Source organism: Hemitrygon akajei, chromosome 5, assembly GCF_048418815.1.
Source record: "Hemitrygon akajei chromosome 5, sHemAka1.3, whole genome shotgun sequence".
Classification (NCBI taxonomy): domain Eukaryota; kingdom Metazoa; phylum Chordata; class Chondrichthyes; order Myliobatiformes; family Dasyatidae; genus Hemitrygon; species Hemitrygon akajei.
Genome location: NC_133128.1, coordinates 33,780,890 through 33,806,106, shown reverse-complemented (window position 1 = coordinate 33,806,106; position 25,217 = coordinate 33,780,890). Strand labels below are relative to the sequence as shown.

Below are 25,217 nucleotides of genomic sequence, written 5' to 3'. Positions count from 1 at the left end.
GATCTTAAGCAACAACAAAAAAAATGTGCTGAAGGAACTCAGCAAGTCAGGCTGTATCCCTGGAAGGGAATAAACAGTCAAATTTTGGGCCCTTAATAGCTAGATAGGAAGGAGACAGAAGCCAGAAGGGGATGGAGTACAACTGGCAGGTGATAGGTAAGGTAAGAAGGAACCTGCGTCGTTGTTTTACATTGTTCTACCTCAGTGCACTGTGTAACGATCTGATCTGTATGTACAGTATGCAAGACAAGTTTTTCAACTGTATCTCGTTACATGTGACAATATTCCAATTAACACTGACTTCTTCAGCAATACACAGAAAAATGAAATACTGTAAATAATGAAAGCTCGATTAATATAATGTCAGCAAAGCAAATTTGTGCTAGAGTTACTGAATTCATCGAGCTGTAAAATTAAGAATCACAACTAGACTGTCCCGTGAGGAACCTAGTTACAAAGGTGCACCACTCCGATGTTTTCAATCCCTTGGCGCCAGGAAGTGACGTAGCGCACGCTCCCAGGAGCCTCCGGGGTGTTAGGTTGATTGGAAATGGCGGAGCGAACGCATTTGGAGCAGGCGAAGCTGCAGGATGAAGGTGCCGGTTCCTAATCTTTTACCACACAGAGCGCGGCAGCAAGTGCAGTGCTACACATTACATGCTACCGCGTTAGTGAAGGAAAGACATTTGTGTATAAAATTCATAAGGACGCATGGAGGAGTGCGGGAGGGTGACCGGGGCGGGCCCCCAGCGGGATGAGAGGCGAAAGCGGGTTTTTTCCCCCTTAGATCTGTCACGCCTAATTTGATACGTTGCCGTTAAAGGCTCACCTTTCAGTTGTAAATCATTTAATGGGGTTGTGTTTATCAGCAAGGAGTTCTGTTAACGTTAGCCAGCCTTACCCTATCTGTGAACTTTAGATCCTTAATAACGTGGTTGACTCAAACTGCCCCTGCAGGCCAGCCAGTTCGGAGGCGGATCCAGTGAACGAACAAAATAAAGTTCCTCTTGCCTAAATGTTGGGGTTCAAGTGAAAATTTATCAAACTTGACATATTTGTTTAAAAGCAACCTTACAGGTTTAAAAAAATAATTTTGTACTTGATATAACATGCAAGCTTAGTTGCAGATTTAATACCTTTTCTGTATTTTTTTTAATGAAACGTAGTATCTGACTCCTATTATGTCAGTTTGATGTAAAATGCCACCACCTGATGTGTATTTGATTGTAGTTTAAGTTTACTTCAAATTATTCAGTAATTTCAGCCATGTCCTTAATGAATCAGTCGAGATGTAAAGGACCATATGGTCTACTTACACACCTTTTATAATCTTGCAATCCTATCTAATATCTTGATTTGGAATTAAGTTTTACAATATTGATTTTAAATTGGTTATTTTATTTAATTGAGGTAGCTGAAAGCAAGCATTAACACTTTGGGCAAGGTTAAGAATATATAACAGTACAGCACAGGTTGTATAGGTTGGCCCAAGATGTGCCAACCTATACAAACCTAGTCTACAATCTATCTAACGCTTCCCTCCTACGTAGCCTGTAACCCTCCATTTTTTTTTTAACATCCATGTACTTCGTGAGTCCAGCTTATAATTTTCTAGGTGCCATCCTTTTGGCTGTACTAATCTTTCTTTAATTTATGTATTGAATGTTAATTTGCCACAAAATGCAGGGTATAAATAGTTGATAAGAGCTAAGAACATGGCTAGGGCAATGGGCCTCTCAATCCTGCTCTGCCTTTCAATCAGATGATTGCTGATTTTCTAACTCAGTCCTGTTTTTAAGTCCTCCTATATTCCTTGAATATTTTAACTCCCCAGAAATCAACTAGAATCTCAGCTAATGACTGAACTTCTGTGGTAGAAATTTCCAAAGATTCCTCACTCTGGGGTGAAGGGAGTTCAAAACAAATCGATCTAGCTGTATTCTCCGATAATGACATAAAGTTCTAGGAAATACGCTCCATGTGTCTGTCTTGATGTGCCGCTTAAGAATTTTGTATTTTTCAATGAATTAACTTCTGAGTCTTCCAGTCTGAAGAATAGAAGTCTATCCTATTCAATCTCTCCTGACATAATGGACCTGGCATGATAGGAACCAGTCTGGTAAACTTTTACTGCGCTCACCCTATAGCAAGTACAGTATATTCTTTTTAAGAAAGGAGATTAAAATTGTACACAGTACTCCACTGTATTCTAGGCCTTCTATAACTCCAATGTGACACCATTATTCTGTAATACACACAAATGCTGGAGGAACTCTGCAGCTCCGGCAACAGTTATGAAGAGGAATGAACAGCCAATGTTTCGAGCTGAAATTCTTCATCAGGACTCTTAATCTTCTGACCACTTGTTCAGTCAATTCCAGTATGTCCTTTGCCTTCCTAATTGTTGTGCTTGCATGTTACCTATCAATTTCTAATGCATAAAGACATACGTTTCCCTTTGAACATAAATATTTCAGACTCTTCAAGTTAAAAAGTACTTAGCATTTTTTTTCAAGTGACAATCTTGCAGTTTTCCACATTTTATGCTACTGACCACATTTTGTCCATTCAGTCTGTCGATGCCTCAAATCTATTTCTGATCACTTCGTTACTCTCATTCTGATTAGTTTTGTATCTGGAGTACATGTGGAAATATTGCATTTGATCCTCTTCACTCAGATCATTGACACAACTTGTGAATAGTTGGAGCCCTGTCATTGCCAACTAGTTGACAGCTTGCCAACCCAAGAAAGATCCATTAATTTTTCCACTCTTGTTTTCTACAAATTCTGAATGTGTCATTATATCACCATAATTCCATGTTAAGCTTGTTTATCAAGCTTCTGTGTGGGACCCTGATCTTTATGAAAATCCATTAGTTTCCACTTAAGTGCTCTGCTGGATATATCCACAAAGTCATACAAACTACCGTAACTACATTAGTCAAATGCAGTTTCTCTTTAATAAATCCATGTTGAGACTGAAAAATCGGTCTGATATTTTCCAAGCGTCAATAGATTCCAGTATTTTCCCCACCATTGTTAATCAGGGTAGCAGTTTGGAAAGTTCCAATTTGTCTCTCCATTTCTTAAATGGTGGCATCAGGTTTGCCACCCTGCTATCTACAGAAGTTAAAATCTGTAGAATTTTAGATTCTATGGAATCTTAAGTATGTAAGATATGTAAGAATGTAAGATATTCAGAGCCATTATCTTTATAGTCAACTGTTTCAAAACTTTGCGATGAAAATCTTCAAGTCTGAGGTTATTAGTACTCTGGCTCATTATCATTTCTAGTAGATTTTTTTTTACTAATACCAACTTCGCCTATTTTGCATTGTGTGATTCACATTTTGGCAACACAAAAAATCCAGTAGGACCAAATCAGTACTAGTTTTAATTAATGAAGTATCCTTGTTGCTGCTCTGTACTAAATTGAATATAACAGTATCATAGGGGACATTGCAGCAACTTGCCAAGTAAATGTAAACTCACATTACAGTAATAGGTAGCTTGCAACTTAGATTTGTTTAGCCATGCTTGGACATGAGATGATTCCATTATATTTTCAGCATAGGAAAAGAAAATGCTATGAATACTCAACAGACCGTACAATGTTTGAAGATTAATCTTACAAATCAGTGACTTTTTAAAAATTAGGACTGATTCATGCTTCCAGTTCTGATGAATGGTGGTTGATTAGTTGCTGCCTGGTCTGAGTATTTTTGAAAGTTAGTGTTTTGCATTTCCTCTAGTATATTTTTGGTGTGCAGATTTGAATATAGTTTTCTTTCAAATAATGCATTGATTGTGCTGTGCTTAAAACCTATAGTAATTTGTTGTGGAAGTCACTTTTAATAAATCGCTTCTTTTAAGAATTATTTAATTCTTATAGTAATCTTGCAGAAATAAAGTTTTGTATAGTATAAATGGAGAGCAATAGTGATTAGGGAGTCAAAGTGGACTTTTCATACTGTGTATGTTTTGTATATAACAACCCAATGTTGCATCCATTTCTGTCTTCTAATTAACAGGCCAATGAAAGGAATGCTTGCTAGGTTCTGGGCTGTTTTGTTGGAATGCAGAGAATATTTGTTAAGAAAAATGTGATTTGGGGGCATATAAAAATAAGGCTCAGCTAGCACATCTGTTAAAATCATTTGAATCTGAAAACTATGCAAGTTCTTTGTTCAAAATTAGGAGGAATTTGTTTTAAAACTGTCAATTCTGAATTGAAAATAATTACTTCTCAAAACAAAATTTTATTCTATAGTAAATCAACGTATGTAAAACTATTCAATCTTAAGTTTTTGGTTGTCATTTGCTATTCTGAATTTTGTCTCTAGAATTAACTTTAATCAGACAGATTTCAAACTAATTGTCAGATTTGAAAAATTGTCTATTTTTAAATTTAACATCACTGGAACATATGTACGCTGCTGGACACTGAAAAGTAAGACCAAGATTCACAAATGTAGAAAATGAAATTTCTTGAACTGTGAATCTGTTTATCCTGGTATTGATTTTGGCCACCAGTTATTTTAGGATTTGCCAATGTGGCTAAAATGTTATATCCCAACGCCGTTTAAAACGTTAACACCAGAAAATCTACAGTTTGGAAAGTACTTGGGGAATGTGTATTCATTGTGGACCTTTTGGTCTACTAAAATCTGTACTGTTTTGGTCCTGTGAATTTTTTCTGGGGTCCAAGAAACAGGAGCACTGGATTAATCCTGCCCTGAAACTGAAATTTAGAGTCTATCCATCTATGAAATGGTTTTCTAGAGTCTGCATCTACTATATCTGACAAACAGTGGAAGAGACTGCTGGTTCAGTCAATGCACACCCACAGAAGCTCCTTAAATGCTTATTGAGGTTGCTGCAATCGTCAAAGTGCTCGATAAAAGTATCTCATCTTGGTAAGTTGTTTCGACTCCACCAGGACCAGAAGAGAAAGCAGAGAAAACTGTGAAAACTAAGACTGTTTCTTCCAGTAATGAAGGAGAAAGTTCAAGTCGAAATGCAGAGAAAAGAGCAGCTAACGAAAGAGATCAAGACGACTCAGCTGCTGGGGATACAAACAACAAACCCACGCCTGCAAAAGTCTCAAAAGTTGGATTTTCGATAGGAAGTACAACTCTAAAGAAGCCAGCCCCAATATCCATCAAATTAGGAGCAAATGTAAGTAACAACTTTTTTTGGTTTTGTTTTTAATGTGTTTGGAGGATAGAGTCGTTAATGACAATCATTTATTGAAAGGAAGTAAATGGGATGGCATTTTCCTTATGTTGAGGCTACGTCCACACTAAAACGATGTTTTCGTCCCCCAAAACTGGAGCTTTACAGAAACGTTTTCCAGAGTGTATAATTTTGAAAACGCCGTTTGGGCAGATAAGTGTGGACGGGGGTAACCGGAGAAATCTGAAAACGCTGTCAGACGACAGTACACCATTTCATTGTTTTCTTGAATGCAACCCAACAATTTCAAAACAGACGGCAACGAGACTGAAGCCAGAAGAGTTAAATGTACTCACCAAATACTTTGACCCATAACTTACTGAATAAATAGGTATATTCACTTTGCCCTGTTTTCTGTCCTTGCTTGTATGAAGGTGGTTTACCTATTTATGCAAGTACTTCTCTGACAATAGCTGTGTAACAGCCTAATGTAACATTGTATGGAAATACAAGATAATACTGATGCAGACATGTTTTACACATTTAACAAGGTGCTTTATTAATGCAACAGAGTTAGTCAGTTTTTCAATGTTCGTCGTCAGCCGGGTCATACTGTCCGTGAACTCCTTGTCGATTGCCTCCATACGCTCCAGTGTTTTTTTTTACTTTTAAGTCCTCCTGAGCGAGAGCCAACAGCTGCCTGTTGTTTAAATTTTTCTAGTCTGTAGCTGAACAAACACGCACCATCTTTCACAGCGAGATTCGCCAAAATATCCATTTCAGTGTGGACAGAGATATTTTTTAAAATGCGTAGTGTGCACACCTGTCATTTTTACGCGAAACCGGCATTTTCAAAATTATCCAGTCTAGTGTGGATGTAGCCTGAGTTTTCCCTACCAAACAGCTTAACTCGTTCAGATTCAAATGGAGCATAAGCTGTGAGGTATATAACTGAGGCAGAAGAATATCAGTATGAGATACTAATATATGAGCATTAAACCTATGAATGGATTGCATTGAGGACCAAACTAAATTTCACGGAGATATACTGTCAGTCTTTTCGTTCATCCTATTTTCATTTAATTCTAACATTCTCCTAATTAAGTGGAATGTACTTAATTTAAGGCATGTGAACAGTGCAGAATTAATGTTCAAAGTCAGGCTCAGATTGTCGTGTTACCTTCAGAATGCACTTGCCTCCAGTCTGTTTGTTAATGGTTATCGTTAGAAAGAGAGACTGCCCCCAGTAGAGCACTTGAATATCAAACAATTCATAGTTTATAAAGATGATTCTTGTAAGAAAGGTAAAATATAGAAATTGAAAAATTTGTTGCAAATTTAACTTGGAATAACTTGTTTTTGTAATAACAAACTTATATCCAACCTGATTCTGAAATGACAGTGTAAGTTCTTAACTCTTATGTTGGGCTATGCTTACCAAGTTGGAATATTTTAGATGAAATCATTCAGGCAATGTTGCTGATTTTCTTACATACTATGTAAAAATGTAGTAGTGTGTTTTTTTTCAGTCAGTAGATTTTTTTGGGTGACTAATTAAACCTGAGTCCTCGTGGGGGATCAGTTGGCTAGATCTTAGAGCATTTGCCCCAGTATCCCTGCTCACTGCCTCTTGCTGCTCAGACATTTTCAGTTAGAACAGTAATTCACCATCAATTCCATTAACTTCATCAGAGCTAGCTGTCTGTACTGAGACATTAGTGACTCCATATTGAAATTTCAGTGGATGCTATCTTTTTGTCACCATGTTACAAAATTTCACATGGATTCATCAGGATTGGCATATCCTTTAAAATACAAAAGTAAATTACTGTAAATACTGGATATCAGAACTAAAAATATAAAATTCCAGAAATACCTGACTTGTGGGGCAACATTTGAAGAATAGAGTTAGTGTTTTAGGTCACTTATTTTTCATTTGAGTAAACTTCCTTGGAAAATCATGTTGATTGTAACTAATTCTCTGAATATTTTCAGAATGCTCAGTTGCTCAGACCATATTTTTAGGTTCAAATATTGTGCCTGGTGCTACATTCTCTCAGGCTTTTGTATCATTCAGGCTATTGATAGAATAACATAAGCAGGTATTATAAGCATGGATCATTTAGCCGTGATTAATAGAAGGAAACTAAAAGAGTTAAAATGGAAGGGATGGTGAGGTTATTGAAACGTATGCACTCCTCAAATTGAACTGAAATATTTATAAACAAATTGAGTGGTTAGCAAGGGAATGTGGTGGATTGCATTTGGAAATAAAAGAGAACCGACGCTTCTTCGAAAGACGAACTTAATCTGAATGACATTCAAACTTATTAATGGTATTGATAAATAAGGAAAAACTGATTTCATGTGTAGTTTCACTATAATGTGTTTTGAGTAGTTGTAAAGGTTCAAACAGAGTCTCATAACATCTAGTTAGGAAAATAGTTCATGTAACTTTTTATTTTTATTTTGGTTGCATTGATTCATGCATGATCCATTCCTGTCCCGTAGAAACCAAAAGAAAATCCACCTGTCCTAGCTCCAAAGAAGCCTTCAGTTGCTGCAGTCTTTAATGAAGATGATGATGTAAGTGTATTTTCTAAAAGTAATGTGTTATAGAACCAAAGCGGAATTATGAAAAAGCCATTTGGCCTTTCCATGGTGGCTGATCTTATACCTCTGCATCACTTAGTGCATTAACTTTGATATCATTAATATTTAAACATCTTATTGATAAGACCGTAAGATATAGGAGCGGAATTAGGCTATTTGGCCCATCAAGTCTGCTCTCCCATTTCATCATGGCTGATCCATTTTTTTTCTTGGCCCTAATTTCTGCCTTCTCCTCATATTCCTTCATGCCCTGACCAATCAAGAATCTATCAACCTCTGCCTTAAATATATGTAAAGACTTGGCCTCCACAGCAGCCTGTGGTAAAGAATTCCACAGATTCACCACTCTGGCTAAAGAAATTCCTCCTCATCTTTGTTCTGAAAGGAAGTCCCTCTATTCTGAGACAGTGTCCTCTGGTTTTAGACTCTCCCAGTTTGGGAAACTTTGTCTCCACAAACACTCTATGTAGGATTTTCACCATTTGATAGGTTTCAATGAGATCACGCCATTCTTTCGAATTCTAGTGAATACAGGCCCAAAGCCATCACACACTCTTCATCTGACAAGCTATTCAATCTTGGAATCATTTTCTTGACCCTCCTTTGAACCCTCTCCAGTTTCAGCACATCCTTTCTAAGATGAGGAGCCCAAAACTGCTCACAATAATCCAAGTGAGACCTCATCAGTGCTTTATAGTCTCAACATCAGAACCTTGTTTTTATATTCTAGTTCTCCTAAAATGAATGCTAACATCACATTTGCCTTCCTCACCACAGACTCAACCTGCAAATTAACCTTTAGGGAATCCTGCAAAAAGAACTCTCAAGTCCCTTTGCACTTCAGCTTTTTTTGTATTTTCCCTCCATTTAGAAAATAGTCAATTCTTTCATTTATTCTACCAAAGTGCATGACCACACACTTCCTGACACTGTATTCCATCTGCCATTTCTTTGCCCATTTTCCTAATCTGTCTGTCCTCTGTAGCTTCTCTACTTCCTCAAAACTACCTACTCCTCCACCATCTACATCATCTGCAAACTTTGCAACAATTCTATCATCCAAATCATTGAAGTATAACATAAAAAGAATCGGCCCCAACACAGACCACTGTGGTACATCACTAGTCACTGGCAGCCAACCAGAAAAGGCTCCCTTTATTTCCACTCTTTGCCCCCTGCCAATCAGCCACTGTTTTATCCATGCTAGAATCTTTCCTGTAATAGCATGGACTTGTAGCTTATTAAGCAGCCTCATGTGTGACACCCTGTCAAAGACCTTCTGAAAGTTCAAGTACACAACAACTGATTTGCCTTTGTTTATATCCTGCTTGCTATTTCTTCAAAGAATTCCAACAGATTTTTCAGACAAGATTTTCCTTTGAAACCATACCGACTATGGTCTACTTTATCATGTGCCTCAAAGTACCCAGACCTCAGCCTTAATAATTGACTCCAACATCTTCCTAAATGCTGAGTTCAGACTAACTAACTTATAGTTTCCTTTCTTCTGCCTCTCTCCCTTTCTGAAGAGTGGAGTGACATCTGCAATTTTCCAGTCTTCTGGAACCATTTCAGAGCCTTGGGGTGTACACCATCTGGTCCAAGTGATTTATCTAACTTCAGACCTTTCAGTTTCCCAACAACCTTCTTTCTAGTTATGGTAACTTCACATGCTTCATGCTCCCTGACACCTAGAACTTCCACCATACTGCTAGTTTCTTCTGCAGTGAAGACTGATACAAACTACTTATTCAGTTCGCCTGCCATTTTGTTGTCCAATTACTACCTCTCCAGCATCATTTTCCAGTGGTCCAATATACACTTTTGTCTCTATTTTACACTTTATATTTCTGAAGAAACTTCAATATTATTGACTAGCTTACTTTCATATTCCATCTTTGCCTTAATGACTTTTTTAGTTGCCTTCTGTTGCTTTTTAAAAGCTTCCCAATCCTCTAACTTCCAAGATCTATGTATTGGATATACAACAGCCTTCTTGGATAGACATTTCAAAAGATTCACTTCCTCTTCTCATCTCTGTCCTGAGTAGTCAATCCTTTGTTATTGAGATTGACAATGGAAATGTGTCTCCCTTTTTACGTCTCATTTAAAAAAAAACTTTTAATGAGAACACCCCTTGTTCCTCAATACTCCAGAGAAGATGCCTACTGTAGATAATAGAATGCCTTCATACAATGCTATCGATGATTGCATTCTCCATCTGTCCTGCTGGATAGTCTCGGCCCAAAACGTCGACTACACTTTTCCCTAGATGTTGTCTGGCCTGCTGAGTTCCTCTAGCATTTTGTGTGTGTTGCTTGGATTTCCAGCATCTGCAGATTTTCTCTTGTTTGCATCCTCCAATTCTTCATTTTCATTGTAACATTCAAGATGATTGTCGATACCTTGAAATTGTTAATTGTTCCTAACTTGTTGAAGTAGTGAATTTGTTTCATTTTTATTCCTGGCTGTTTCTGGCATTTCTAAGCCTGAATGCTTGAAACTGCAGTTCTGAATTGCTAGTTTCTTCCCAACTGTTAGTGATAAAATCACTTTTTTTTAATACAAACACACACAACTGATGCTGTTTAAAAACTGTTCTCACCAAGCATAGCGTAGTGTCTAATGGCCACACAAGTGCATATGACTGACACTAATTAGAGCCTGTTCGACAAGAGTCTCCTGCCCCAAGTAGCAGCATAGTGTCCCAAATAAACAAAGAGTAAGTATGAAAACTTAGGTAAATATTGTTGTAAAAAATGTCTAACCTGAAAATATTGCAAAAAATGTGTATGTGAGAGAATATTTGTTAATTAACTCCTCAAAAGTCATCAATCGACCATCACAAAATAAATCTGTAAAAGAATGAATTCCTTTATTTTTCCATAGAAGAAAAACGGGGTCAGTTGTTGAAGGTTTAAATGAGAAGTTTCGGTATAAAAAGACTAGATAACTTAAATTGTTTAAAATTATAATACCTAAATATCTAAATGTATTAACAATTCTAAAAGGAATGTCATTGTATATACTAACAGGGACATTTAATGGAAACAATTCACTTTTATTCAAGTTAAGTTTATATCCTGAAAATTTACCAAAATCTTTTAAGTGTTTCCAAAAGATTAGGAATTGATTCCTCAAGATTTGAAATAAAAACCAAAAGATCATCTGCATAAAGATAAGTCTTATGTATGGTTTCATTCATAGAGATACCATGAATATTTTTAGCTTCACGTAATGTTATAGCTAAAGGCTCCAATACAAGATTAAATAATAAAGGACTTAATGGACATCCTTGCCTAGTGCCACGAGAAAGTGAGAAAAAAGAAGACCTGCAATTATTAGTAATAACCGTGGCAATAGGATTGTTATAAATCATTTGAATCCATCTATTAAAATTATTACTAAAACCAAATTTTTCTAGTAATTAAAACCAAATTTTTCTAATAATTTAAACAAATATGGCCACTCAACTCTATCAAATGCCTTTTCTGCATTGAGAGAGATAACACATTGAGGTTGCTTAGATAATGAAGAATATATAATATTCATCAATCTCTGAACATTAGAGAAAGAATAACGGCCTTTAATAAAGCCTGTTTGATTCATAGAAATGATTTTAGTTAAAATATTTTCCAAGTGATTAGCTATTATTTTAGAGAGAATTTTTCCGTCCACATTTAATAGCGAAATAGGTCTATATGATGAGCATTCAACAGGATATTTATCTTTTTTTAAGAATTAAGGAGATATAAATGCTTCATAAAAAGAAGGTAAATTACCCTTCTCAAAGGATTCATGAAATATTTCCAAAAGATATGGAGAAAGTAACCTTTCAAATTTTTTTTAAAATCCCACTGAATAACCATCAAGTCCAGGAGCTTTACCTGATAGCATTGATAAGATAGCTTTCTGAATTTCATGCTCGGTAATTGGAGCATCAAGCATCTGTTGATCTTCAAGAGAAATTTGTGGAAATTTAATCATATGTAGAAAAGCCTTCATTTTAGAGGAATCTGCAGGAAATTGAGATCTATAAAGATCAGAATAAAAATCTTGAGAAGTATTATTAATGTCCTCATGACTACTTACTATATCTCCATTGTTTTTACGAATCTTTAAGATTTGTCTTTTAGCTCTGGCTACTCTTAATTGAGAAGCTAAGAGTTTTATTATTTTTATCCCCAAAGATATAAAATCCACTTTTCAATTTAAGCAAATATCCTTCAATAGGATATGTTAGTGTAACCCCCTGGGTTGCCTCAGGCTCGCTCAGCTCGTTCTCGTCTAGGGGGAGCAGCCTTCGGCCCCGCCAAACTGGGTAATCAGCTGGTGTGGATGCTGTGTGATGTCCCCGCCTCGCCCAAAAACAGACAGTACACCATATGTGATTAAATGAGTACAATTTATAAAGGTTACTATAACTAAGTGATTAATAACGATACAGTGTATATGAAGGGAAAAAATAAAGAAAAGGCGCAAAACTTATCAAAGTCCAAACCACTTCGTGCACAACCGTTGGATCTCAATTACTGAAGTCTTCTGGCCACCATTTGATCCCCTCCGAACTCCTCGACCCGCCGCCTGGGACCAACCACGGTGGTCGACCAGACGCTCCACACGAATCTGTCTTCGTCTCCTCTCCTTGCCGAAAACCTTGGGCCTCGGATCCCCACTCGGGGTCTGTTCCGTCGCCCAGCATCATGTCCTCTCTCTCTCTCCCCCCCTCGCGCCAACTGCCCAAAATGCCCGCCAACAATCAGTTTACAGACCCACAAGAAAGAATAACATTAATCCCAATTGGTTAACAAACAAATACAATTCACAATATCAGTAATTTTAACCCAAACAAACTTCCAGCACTTATCATAATAAAGAAGCATTCCTACTTTTAACAAAACAAAGACGCCATTTTGATTACATACACAGTAACAAAGAAAAAGAAGAAACCCCCTTTACATTAGTAATAAATTATACTGTGATTGTAATTCTACTCTTTTAAATGAAACAACATTTGGAGAAATTGCATTGATGTTATCTAATTCTTTAATTTGTTTAGAGATTTTATCTAATTCCAATTTTGTTTGTTTCTTCAGTTTAGCTATATACGAAATAATTTGACCGCGTAGATAAGCTTTTAATGTATCCCAAATTACTAACTTAGAGACATTTCCTATATTACTAAAGAAAAAAAACTCTTTTATCTGAGCTTCGATAAACTCAACAAATTCTGAACTTTGTAATAAATGTTCTGGAAAATGCCAAAATGGTCTGGTAGAAACACCATCTTTCAGTTCAAATATTAAGTTTAAAGGAGCGTGATCAGAAATAGCAATCGCATCATACTCACATTTCTGAACATTGAATAAAAGTCGAGGGACAGCTATAAAATAGTCGATTCTCGAATATTTATTATGAACATGTGAAAAAAAGGAGTATTCTCTATCACTAGGGTGCATATGCCTCCAGATCTCAATTAAACCGTAATCAATTAAAAAGAAATTAATAAGTGATGCAGAATAATTAGGAAGTTGATATTTGGATGATGACTTATCCATTAAAGGATTTAGACAAGTATTAAGATCACCACCCATTAATAACATATATTCATTTAAATCGGGTAATAGAGCAAAAACAGTTCTAAAAATGAAGGATCATCAACATTTGGCCCATAAATATTAACCAAAACCATTTTCTCATTACAAATTATTCCTTTAATTTGATGGGGTTTTAAATTTAATTTAAAAAGATGGGGTTCTTTTGTCAAATATTATCATTTAATTTGAATTAAGTTATATGGTATCCTTCCAATTTTTTAAAATATAAATATGAAATGGTGGTTGATGACTTTTTTAAATATATTTAGATGATGGTCAAATATATTGCTCCGGGGAGGTTGATTCCTAATGGGTGTTTTTTTTTTGTAGTTAGTGGGGGGGTTTTTCCCTAGTTAGATGGGGTTCTTTTTTTCCTTTTTCCTATATATAATTTTTTTTTCCATTTTTATATTTTAAGATCAGTTTTTTTTCTTCAGCTTCATTAATTGTATACATATTAATCTGTTGAAATTTTGTATCATTTTATAGCTGTTGAAGATTATATATCAATAAAAAGATTCTAAAATGGAGAGAAAAAATTAAGGGAATCCCATCTATTTTCTTGTTTAATTTTTGTTCGTTAAGAATTGTCTCAAACAAGGGGCTGCCCTAATTAACCAATGATTCAATTAACCTGAATCCACTATTTTCTCTCACTCGTGCTCCATATGATGGAGCAAAAATATTTCTACCTTTATATGCAAATTGTCTTGCAATAAGGATCAACATCTGATTTACCGGTACCTTCCTGCTTGCGTGCTTCGTCTGCATGTTAACAGTGATCTGTGTATGTCTCAGATCAACAGTTGAGTCTTTTTTTAACGTTTGGATACTTAACCTAATACAGTTGATTTAGGTATCAATGAATTGATGATTTTAGAACTGTTCAAGAATTTTCATTCACTTTTTTGGAGTATTGTTTGATTACAAATCAGAGTCTTAAGATTTCCCAAATGACTGGTGCAATTTTTTAGTAGTTGCATTTTGTACCATTTTTATGCTACTGTTTCATAACAGAAAAACTCAGGCCCTTAGTATGCATAGAGTCAAAGCTAACTCACTAATTGGGATTGATTTCTTACAGGGCATGGCTACTTTTTCACTGAACTGTTGCTGCAGGAATTCAGTAAGAGACCAACATTTCACCTGAATCAGTCCATGTGCAGGATTTTGGCCTGAAACTTTGACAGTTCTTCCTCTCACAGATGGTGCTCAACCCAGTAGATTATTTATTGAATTACAATTAGAATTTAGCAAAAAAATTTGAATACTCAATTCTTCCAACATAAAATTTATGGAAATGGCTTGACCATAACATCTGTAAATAACATTGCTTAATGGAATTATATCTCTTTACAGAGTGAGCCAGAAGAAATGCCCCCAGAAGCAAAAATGCGCATGAAGAATATGGGAAGGTAGGGATGTTGTAATTGATGGCTGCAGTCTAAAATGTTTGCACAATCGCCTACCAATGTCTTTGTATCAGCATGTATCAACATCTACACTAATGTTTCCCTGGAAGCAGTCAACTTAGAAACATTGCATCTACCAAACAGTGCATCCTTCTTTTGCAGACCTTTGGGGTTGAGAATAGTATGTTTCCACTCCGCAAGCAGAAGTAAAAAATGCTCATGACTGAATTTGCTTTAGTGTGGTGTCAAGAGCAAGGGATTGATTTCAGAGATGAGGGGTTAGCCTATGAGGAGAGATTGGTTACCTCAGACTGTACTTGCTAGAACTCAGAGGAATGGAAGGGGAATTTATAGAACCAAAAAATTATTAAAGGACTAGATGCGATCAAAGCAAGGAAGTTGTTTCCACTGGTAGGTGAGGCTAGAACTAGGGGACATCACTTGAAGATATTGGGGAGTAGATTTAAGATGGAACTTCTTTTCCCAGAGAGTGGCGAATCTGTGGAATACTCTGCCCAGTCCAGGCTACCTCATTAGGTATATTTAAGACAGATTAATTTTTGCATAGTAGGGGAATTAAGGTTATGGAAAAGGGGTAGGTAAGTGAAGCTGAGTCCACAGCCAGATAAGGCATGTACTTATTGAACAATAGAGCAGGCTCAATGGGCCAAATGGCTTACTCCTGCTTCTATTTTTTATGTTCGTATGTTCAGTGTTGAGGGGGTTCCCAAATGATTGTAGACAGGGCTCTGCTGTTCAAACTTGATGGTGAGCAGATATCCCTTTCATATGTCTTCCTTCAGTGCGTCCCTGCGCCACATTCCCTACCTCTGTTTCCTTTTCTCTAATTGCCTTTCAGCTTCTTTCCTCTGACCCCTTTCTCCTCTAATCTTTTCTAAACCAGCCTGTGCCTATTTTTTAACGTCTTGCTTCTCCTTGTCTCGAAGACTGAGACCATCCACCAGCTGCTACTGTTTCCCATTTTCAGGGCTTCACTGCCGGTTTCTGATCCCTCCACCCTCCCAGGTCCCCGCAGCTGCACCGCCTGCAGTGTTACTCGGAACTCTCAGATCTCTCAAAAAAAAAACTCAATTCTTCAACTGCTCTATGAAAACTACCTGCCTTTTATATGTAATTGTAGTTTCCTGGTGCTCTCGGAATAGATTATTTCCCAGGTGATGGAGGCAGACTGCATCACTGAGCATATAAAATGACTCATAGCTCACAAGGTCTCTTGTTTCTTGTGCCCGTCTCCCACATCTCATGTAAACCTGGGGACCCACAATGTCATTTTTGGGTCATAAACTGTGGAATATGAAGTGAATAATAAGTGGGCATGCCAAATGACATCTGATATACAACATGGTTACTATCATCCATACTGTTGCAAACCCTATACATCCTTCATTTCCTTCATCCTAAACTTGACTTAAAGATTTTTTTAAAACTATGAGATTTGTACATAAATCAAACCTTCAGAATGTTCCTCCCTCAAACAAATAACAACCTACCAAAGTATTTTAGCTGTAATCATAAAAGCAAATAATGTCTCTCAAATTCTCACTTTTGCCTGTCCTAATCTGATCCAGACCAGTTCTGAAGCTACTCCAGTTCCCATTCAGCTCCACTGCCATCTGGAGTCCTTGTAAATCTATTTTAGTCAAGTTCTATAATTATTCTACATGTCCATTCCACTCAGCAATTCAGGGTTCACATTTTAGATTCAGATTCAGTTTATTGTCATTTAGAAACCACAAATGCAATGCAGTTAAAAAATGAGACACCGTTCCCCCAGAATGATATCACAAAAGTATATGACAAAACAGACTACACCAGAAAATCCACGTAATGTTTGGCAATCCCCAATCCGGAGTCCAGAGAGGCTGCTGCGTATTAATATCGCGCTACCGTCTAGCGCGTTCCCCGGAAAGGAGCTCCAAATCCAGCAGACAAAAACAAGACCAAAAACTACAAGAACTGCACAAAACCATATAGTTACAACAGTGCAAACAATAGCATAATTGATAAAAAAACAGACTGGGCACAGTAAAAATAGCCCAAGATGTTAAAGGACTGTAAGTTCAAAAGAAATTAGCACAGTTTCCACAAGTCCCCAGGGTCCCGACAGACTCACCATACCACGCTGGCGGCAGAAGGGAGTACCCCCGCTATGGACTTCCAAGGCGCCGCCCGATTCAGCCTCGCAGATGCAACAATGGAAGCTCCGTCGAAACCAGCTTCGTAGACGCAGCACACACCGAAAGTGACCTGAGTCCGTCGAACCTCCGAGCCGATGACTATCCTCTGCCGAGCGTATTGAGACAGCCCCACCAACGGTCATCGGCAACGCGACCCCAAGGACTGGGGGCCTGTTCTTCCCAGCAGAGTCCCGGACCTCACACCAGCAGCAGCAACGAAGAAGGTCTTCCTGGAATTTCCCGATGTTTCTCCGTGCTTCCACGTCCGTTTTCAATTGATTATGATTGCGCACGGCACCCCACTTCACAAATAACAGATAATAAGTTCCAGAGTGGCCGCTGCAAGCTGCGTCGTGCCGCCATCTTGGATCTTGGATTTGTGCCCACGTTTTGAAATTTTGCCCCGTGCAAACCTTGCGACTTGCTTCTTTTCCCTTTCCTCTTCTAGTCAAAATTCTAGAGGTAGCTCAGCATAAACTTGGGTTGCTTCCATATTACAGGCATTATTATTATTAAGCCACTTAAAAAGTTGGAATTATTTACATTTAAATGTTAGAAATGTTGAAGACATCAGCAATTGAACAATAAAAGCATATGGAATTGAAGATTGTAACTACCTATATTTGTGTATGAACCACAATTACCATGTAACTTGCACAACCCTGCTTTACCTATTCACCAGAAGCCACCTTAGATCTATACTACAGAAGCCTCAGTTGTTATCTTAGCTGTGGTCCTGCAGTTTGAACACTCACAAGTACATATCCCTATAGTATAAAGATATGTACTCAGGCTGTGCAATGCTGAGCTCCCAGGGCAGTGAAAGAGTGATATCAAGAGGGAGGGCAAGGGCTCATCCTACATTCTCCACGCACCAGTAATTCTGTTAGCCTTCTTCCTGTGCTCATGTCCTGAATAGGAAGGGAGATAACAATGAATTTTCTTTCTCTAGCCTGTTACTTGCCTTATTACTTCATAGCATCTGCCTTGTATTGTAGAATTTGGAAGGATTAAATATTTTAAATTTATATCACTATGCATTTGATTTTTAGCATACAAGTTATTGTATGCTTCAACTAAAATTGTGGATGGTGTTAAGTAATAACAGAATTCCCTGTACTCATTATTAACACTTATTTTTGCTTTGGTTAACAAGAATAAACTATTAAACCTGATGAGCCATTTAACTTTGAAAATAGATGCATTGCTGCTCTGTTAACCCATTCCTGTGTGTGCTTACCCTTTATTTTTAGTAAAGTACTTTTCAGAGAACTAATTGAAAATCAATTAAAAAAAATGTCAGATGCCACAAATCCAAAGTAAAAATAACAAATGTTGGAAACACTCAGCAGGCCAACTCTTTCTCATTTCCTAGATAAGAACATAAGAAATAGGAGCAAGAGTAGGCCATCCGGCCCATTGAGCCTGCCCCGCCATTCAATAAGATCATGGCTGATCTGTCCATAAACACAGCTCCATCTACCTGCCTTTTCCCCATAACCCTTAATTCCCTTACTATGTAAAAACCTATCTAACTGTTTCTTAAATATATTTAGTGAGGAAGCCTCAACTGCTTCTCTGGGCAGAGAATTCCACAGATTCACCACTCTCTGGGAAAAACAGTTTCTCCTCATCTCCGTCCTAAATCTTCTTCCGTGAATCTTGAGGCAATGTCCCCTAGTTCTAGTCTCAACTACGAATGGAAACAACTTTCCTACTTATATATTCTTATCCCTTTCAAATTTTTTTATGTTTCTATAAGATCCCCTCTCATTCTTCTGAAGTTCAAAGAGTGTAGTCCCAGGCAACTCAATCTCTCCTCATAGGTTAACCCCTTCATCCCTGGAATCAAACTGGTGAACCTCCTCTGCATTGCCTCCAAAGCCAGTATATTCTTCCTCAAGTATGGAGACCAGAACTGCACACTGTAATCCAGGTGTGGCCTCACCAGTACCCTGTATAGTTGCAGCTTGACCTCCCTGCTCTTGAATTCAATCCCTTTAGCAATGAAGGCTAACATTCCGTTTGCCTTCTTAAGAACCTGTTGTATCTGCAAGCCATTGTGATTCATGAACAAGCACTCCCAAGTCCCTCTGCACAACAGCATGCTGCAATCTTTCATCATTTAAATAATAATCTGCTCTTCTATTATTCCTTCCAAAGTGGATGATCTCGCATTTACCAACATTGTATTCCATCTGCCAGACCTTAGTCCACTCAACCTATCTATATCCCTCTGCAGAATCTCCATATCCTCTGTACAATTTGCTTTTTCACTCAGTTTAGTGTCATCAGCAAGTTTTGCTGCGCTACACTCAGTCCCCTCTTCCAAATCATCAGTGTAAATGGTAAACAGCTGCTGGCTCAGCACCGACCCCTGCAGTACCCCACTCACCACCAACTGCCAACTGGAGAAACACCCATTTATACCAACTCTCTGCCTTCTATTGGTTAACCAATCCACTATCCATGCCAATACACTCCATGCATCCGTATCTTATTTATAAGTCTCTAGTCGGCACCTTATCGAATGCCTTCTGGAAATCCAAGTATATGACAACCACTTATTCCTCTCTATCCACTGCACTCATTATATCATCAAAGAACTCCAGTAAGTTTGTCAAATAGGACCTGCCCTTTCTGAATCGATGCTGCTTCTGTCTAATGGAACCACTCCTTTCTAAATGTTTTGCTATTTCTTCCTTAATGACAGCTTCAAACATTTTCCCGACTACAGACGTTAAGCTAACTGGCCTATAGTTGCCTGTCTTTTGCCTACATCTTTTTTTAAAAGGTGGCATGACATTTGCTGTCTTCCAATCTGCCGGAACCTGCCCAGAGTCTAGAGAGTTCTGATAAGTGATTACCAACGCATCTACTATAACCTCCGCCAATTCCTTCAGCACCCTGGGATGCATCCTATCAGGACCAGGGGACTTATCTACCTTGAGGCCCTCTTGTTGCTCATCACTATCTCCTTAGTGATAGTGATTTCATCGAGGTTCTCACCTCCCATTTTGTCCATAACAATCTTCTTTGGCATATTGGATGTGTCCTCCACCGTGAAGACTGACACAAAATTCAATGCCTCAGCCATTTCCTTATCACCCAATTTCAATTTCCCCTTCTCGTCTTTCAAGGGACCTACGTTGATTTTAGCCACCCTCTTCCACTTTATATATTTATATTTATAAAAGATGCTGCCTGGTTTACAGTGTTTCCAGAATTTTCTGTTGTTAAGTTCTAATAAATATTTAGTTTGAATTATTGACGACTTTCTTTGTCATTATACATATATCATTCATTGGAATCCTATCATAACTATATGATCAAATTTAATGATCAGTGTTCACAAATATCTCAAATATAATGAGAACTATAGAAAATAATATACTTAAATATAGGGACTATTGCTAAAGTTCTATATTCTCATTCCTGCCACTTAGAATGACAAAGAAATAGATTTACAGAGATTTAAGTATTTTCTGGATTATGTGAGACATAGTTTTGGAAAGGACAAAGGGAATACAGAAACTTTCAGGTTAAAGGTGAAAGAAGATGCATTTAGCACAGATACGACAGTTGGTATGAATATGGTGGGCCGTAAGGGCCTGTTTCTCTGAATCCAAAGAGCAAATTTTTTTTTTAAATTACTTTTTTCTGGAAAAATATGATGTAAACATTAAGCTAAATATTTGAGACCATGAAAATTCCAATTGCATTGAACTTAGCTACTCTTTTAGCACCAATAACTTCCAACAATATGTAACAAAACTAAGTTTCAAGGCTGTTGAGTACAAATTACAATTCTTGCATGTTTTTATATGTTGAGGATCATGTTAAATGATTTAAATTGGGAAATTTAGCAAACATGTTCTTAATTTTTCCATGAAAATCAACTAAGTTGTGTCTTTTGGTGATTTGTATCCTCTCCCTGCAGGGAAACACCAACATCAGCAGGACCAAATTCTTTCAACAAAGGAAAACAAGGATTTTCTGATAACCAGAGGTTATGGGAACGGAAAATGAAGAGTCAGCTGCGAAATTTTGCAGATGATGACTAAAATGACCAGAGTTGAATGCGATGGGGGATATGGAATAGAAATTTAGGGATTAACATATGTTCAAAATCCTCCAGATTGTTTTGGAATGGAAACCATTCAGTGATGGGTGTATAATGTATACTTAAAGACTTTCTCACTATAAATTGTAATGAGTGCAATGTGTTTAGTAAACATTGATACAAGTGGCAGAATACTTCAACATAATTTGACATTTAGATCTTGTCATATTTCAAAGCTACCACTGATATTTTTAGTGATGCTGTGTGCTGTTTGATTTGGAGTGCTATAAATTAACATCTGTTCCTATTAGTACCTAAAAGGAAGAGTTTAATTTTCACATTTGAAAAGTTCATGGTCATTAATTGCCTAGCTGCAGAGAATAGTTTTATGCTTCATATTGGGGAGGGGTATTTTTGTGTTGAGCACATTTTAAATTGTGCAAGTACTTAAAAAAAAAACACCCCTAAAGTGTTTATATTTCCCAGTGCAACATTATTCCCCAGCAAAAGGATTGGCTACTGATACAGTCCCAAGTTGTGTGTAGACTTAGTGGGAATAGTTTAACTTTGCCTTGTGATGTGTAACATGAAATCACCAAGTATTGGAATAACAAGAAAATGTGCGGATTAGTTCTAACACACGCCAAATCCAAATTATTTTCAATAGAAGCCATCCTTCACAATACATATATAAATTAGCATGTGACTGACCTGTTAAAGAGTATGGTCATCATTCCAAATCTCATAAGAAATGTATTCATTGAAAGTAGTTACCAAGCAATTGGATGTGCAGAAGGATTAGCAATTTTATGCCACACATTAAAAGTTAAAATAACTGATTGTGATTGTAACCACATGAATCAGTAAGCCTTAACCTTGCTGGATTTTTTTTTTACTCTCCTAGCCTCTGCATTCCAGAGTTTAGAATTAGTTCTGTTGAGCAACTGCAATAAATTGTAAATTTCAAAGCAGAATGGAGTTACTGATCCAGTGTACTACAGGATATTCACCTGTTAACTCAAACTGATAAACGCTTAGAACACTCTGAGCTCTGGCTCTTAGCTAAGTCTTTTGCTGTATTCCATTCTTTGGTATTATGTCAGGAATTCTCTTATCTTTAGACTCGCCATTTATAAAGCCTATCAAAGCTAATCACTAGTTTGCTTCATTAATGGAATTCCTGTTTTCTTCCCTCCCAGCTTAGCTTTTACAGTTGTATAAATCTGGCAGAAATATGAATAATAACATTCAATGGAAAGTGCTTAAACCTAAATGCTGTTAAATTGATTCAGTGCTTGTACATAAAGAAGTAGTTATTAATTTTCCAATCTTTGTCATTAGTCTGGGCCATTAGGACTTTTAGCCTAGTTTAAAAAAAAGCTTTCCATTTAATCTGCCTTCAGACTATTTTTGTTTGATTGACTTCAATGTTTAACATTGTAATTGGAGAATCATAGATGTCTCCCTTTACAACTGTATATTAGAGGCTATAGACACTTCCCGTTTCACACACTATGTCTAGGACTCTGTAAATATTAAATGTAGACAACTTTATTCATGCAATAATCTTTCTTGTTAAAAATAATCTTAGTGATTTATACCTGAAAATGATGCTGTAAATGGCTCAGTGTAAGAAATACTTTGCACAATGGGAGGTTCACTGTGATGTCCAAAATTGATATTGCTGAGAAAATTGCTTCTCTACATATAAAAGTAATCCAAGCTTAAGAAAGATTCTTAACCTTATTTCATTAATTTAAAAAGCACAGTTACCTTAGTTTTCATTGTCTCTGATCTCAGAAACCTAATAAAGATAACAAAGTTTTTGCTGTTGGCTCTGTAATTGATAGTCAATATCGCCTAAGATAGAGATTATGAACTCTTCATTGCATTTTGGTAGATCAGAGGCAGTAGCTTGATAAATGTGATGGTGGCATTAAAATTTTTATAGTGTCATTGAATAATAAGGAAGAATCTTTTGCTGATTTCTTATCCTTCCCACAAAGTGTCTTTTGATGTGGCAAAATGGCATATAGGGAATATCCTAGGCGAGTGCGCTTTGCTCGCAGACCAAGCTGCCACCATTCAGCAGACTTGCATATGAAGTTGAGTTGTGGCAGAGTTCCAGAGACTTAGAAAGGCCATGCCTTTTTGCACAAGTTATTTTGTGTTTTTTACTGGGGGGGGGGGGGGGAGAGAAATGAAATTAACAGGAGTAAAAATCAATCCTTTAGTGCAATTATTTGTGTTGCTCTGGGTGTTTCTTTAAATTGAGTAACTTAGTTACACTTCTGTTAAATATCTTAAATTTATATTTTTTCAATTGAAAATGACAATTTCATTTTAAACAAAAGCTCTACATAATTAATGTTCCACAGGTATCTGTTTTGGCTGATTTCAATGGATGACTCTCATGGACCCTTTATGTAGTTGACGTGTCAGTGTGAGGCCTAGAGACTGTTAGCTGTGAAGCACATCACAGTTCAGGAGTTCACCATTGAACCTTGTGCAAGACTTGAGAAAGGAAGTAGGAGTCTGCTACTTTTTTCCTTGTGAAAGAAAGTAAAACCTGACCATAGCATGAATAACTATGAACTTCTTACATATCTGGCTAAACCATTGTCGTAGATATAAAGGGAACACACAGGCAAGTATAACAATCACTCCCTGTAGAATGTCGAGGCTTGGATTAGGTAACCAAGCTCAACAACAAGGAGGGGGGGAAAATTGGGTGAGAAAGAACGGGGTTTTCTTATTTGGCACCTTTTAAAAGAAATCGATTAGTTTTGAAGCATTAAAGGTGGTAGAATATGCGGTTCTACTGCAATTTTTTATTTTGCTTTTACAGTGAGTTCGTGTCAAAATAACTTTCTTATCCAGTCAAGCACAAAAGCTGTTCAAAAAATTAAATGGCATTGCTCATTTGGATACAATCTTTTCAAATTGGTACATCTGGGCACAGGAACTTACTTCATTGCTACAAAATACATTGACTATACCTTTCATTGTTGATTGCTTTCATTATTATTAGCAGTTTGAGCATGCTGCTTAAACTTAGACAGTTGGAAAGCAGTTTTATAGAGACTGTAACCAAGAACTAAAAATGATGTTTGTGTAATTTACCCAACTTACTATGTATGTAGTGTTGAACCACTCATCCTTTGTCTGTGGTACTGTGCTGAGCATAGATTATTTCAGAGCTTTATCAAATCGTAAGTTTGCTTCATGGACCACCTTGATTGATTTAGAATGATGGGAGAAGTGTGGTTGATATACTTTTGTCTTCCCTTGTTCTCCTGACCTGCCACTCTCTTTTAAACCTCAGCAGGCAATAGGTAAATAGACTAGAGGGTTTTGCTATCCTTTAATTACATTTCATTTTCAAATAACCTAATTCAGAATTGTAACAAATATGGAAATCATTCTACGTACAAGGCATGTAATAGAAACTCTTCCTTTCACCGAAAGCAGGGGGAGTTTTAAAGTATCTCCCTAATATACCTCTAAATTCTAAAAAGTGCTTATTTAAAAAGCATTCATGGTAAACAATATTCAAAAAATATTTTTGTACATTGTGATTCTTGATGATCACATTTTATTTTGTATAGTTTTCATTTTACTGTTAGTATGCAGAATATTTTAAACTTGGCTGCCAATGGTGAATGGAAACAATGGTAAATGAGCAACTTGTTGAACATGCTGTTTTGTTACAAATGGTCACAGCATGTTTAAAAATTATCCTTGCCTTGACACGTTAATCCCATTATTTGCCTTCAATTATTTCTTCTATCTCTAAAACCATATATAATTTTTTGATTATTGGGACAGTCAAAGTGGTGAAATGATTGCTAACATATCAAGACTGTCCTTTCTCCCTGTGGTAATTGTACTCTCTGATGGCCAAAATGAATTAACAATAAATCACAGATGCAGGAGCAGACTATGTGCAGGATTTGAATTTTAAAGCTTGCTGTGTATTTTCAGATGTTAGAATTGTTTTCCTTCATCTGTAAGTTTTGTGCTGTATATTAAAGAGAAGCTTTTTGTCTGTTTACACATGAGGTTCTTTTGTTAAGGAAATGTGATTTTTATTTGTCCTGAATATGTCAGATTTTGCAGGTTGGGCAGGGAAAATAAAATGCTTTCTGGATCAATAA

General features: G+C 36.9%; 1 protein-coding gene across 2 annotated transcripts; it reads left to right on the top strand.

The window, feature by feature from the left end:
- Positions 1-513: 513 nt before the first annotated feature.
- LOC140727618 (PEST proteolytic signal-containing nuclear protein-like) lies at positions 514-25,217 on the top strand. Of its 2 annotated transcripts, none has more exons than XM_073045212.1 (5): positions 514-596; positions 4,942-5,180; positions 7,689-7,763; positions 14,747-14,802; positions 20,938-25,217. In XM_073045212.1, exons 1-5 carry the CDS (start codon positions 551-553, stop codon positions 21,059-21,061), a joined length of 540 nt encoding a protein of 179 aa, XP_072901313.1. In that variant the 5' UTR covers positions 514-550; the 3' UTR covers positions 21,062-25,217. The 2 variants fall into 2 exon arrangements, with proteins under 2 accessions (XP_072901313.1, XP_072901314.1); XM_073045213.1 differs by lacking the exon at positions 514-596 and adding an exon at positions 4,786-4,918 and having other exon boundaries at positions 4,994-5,180.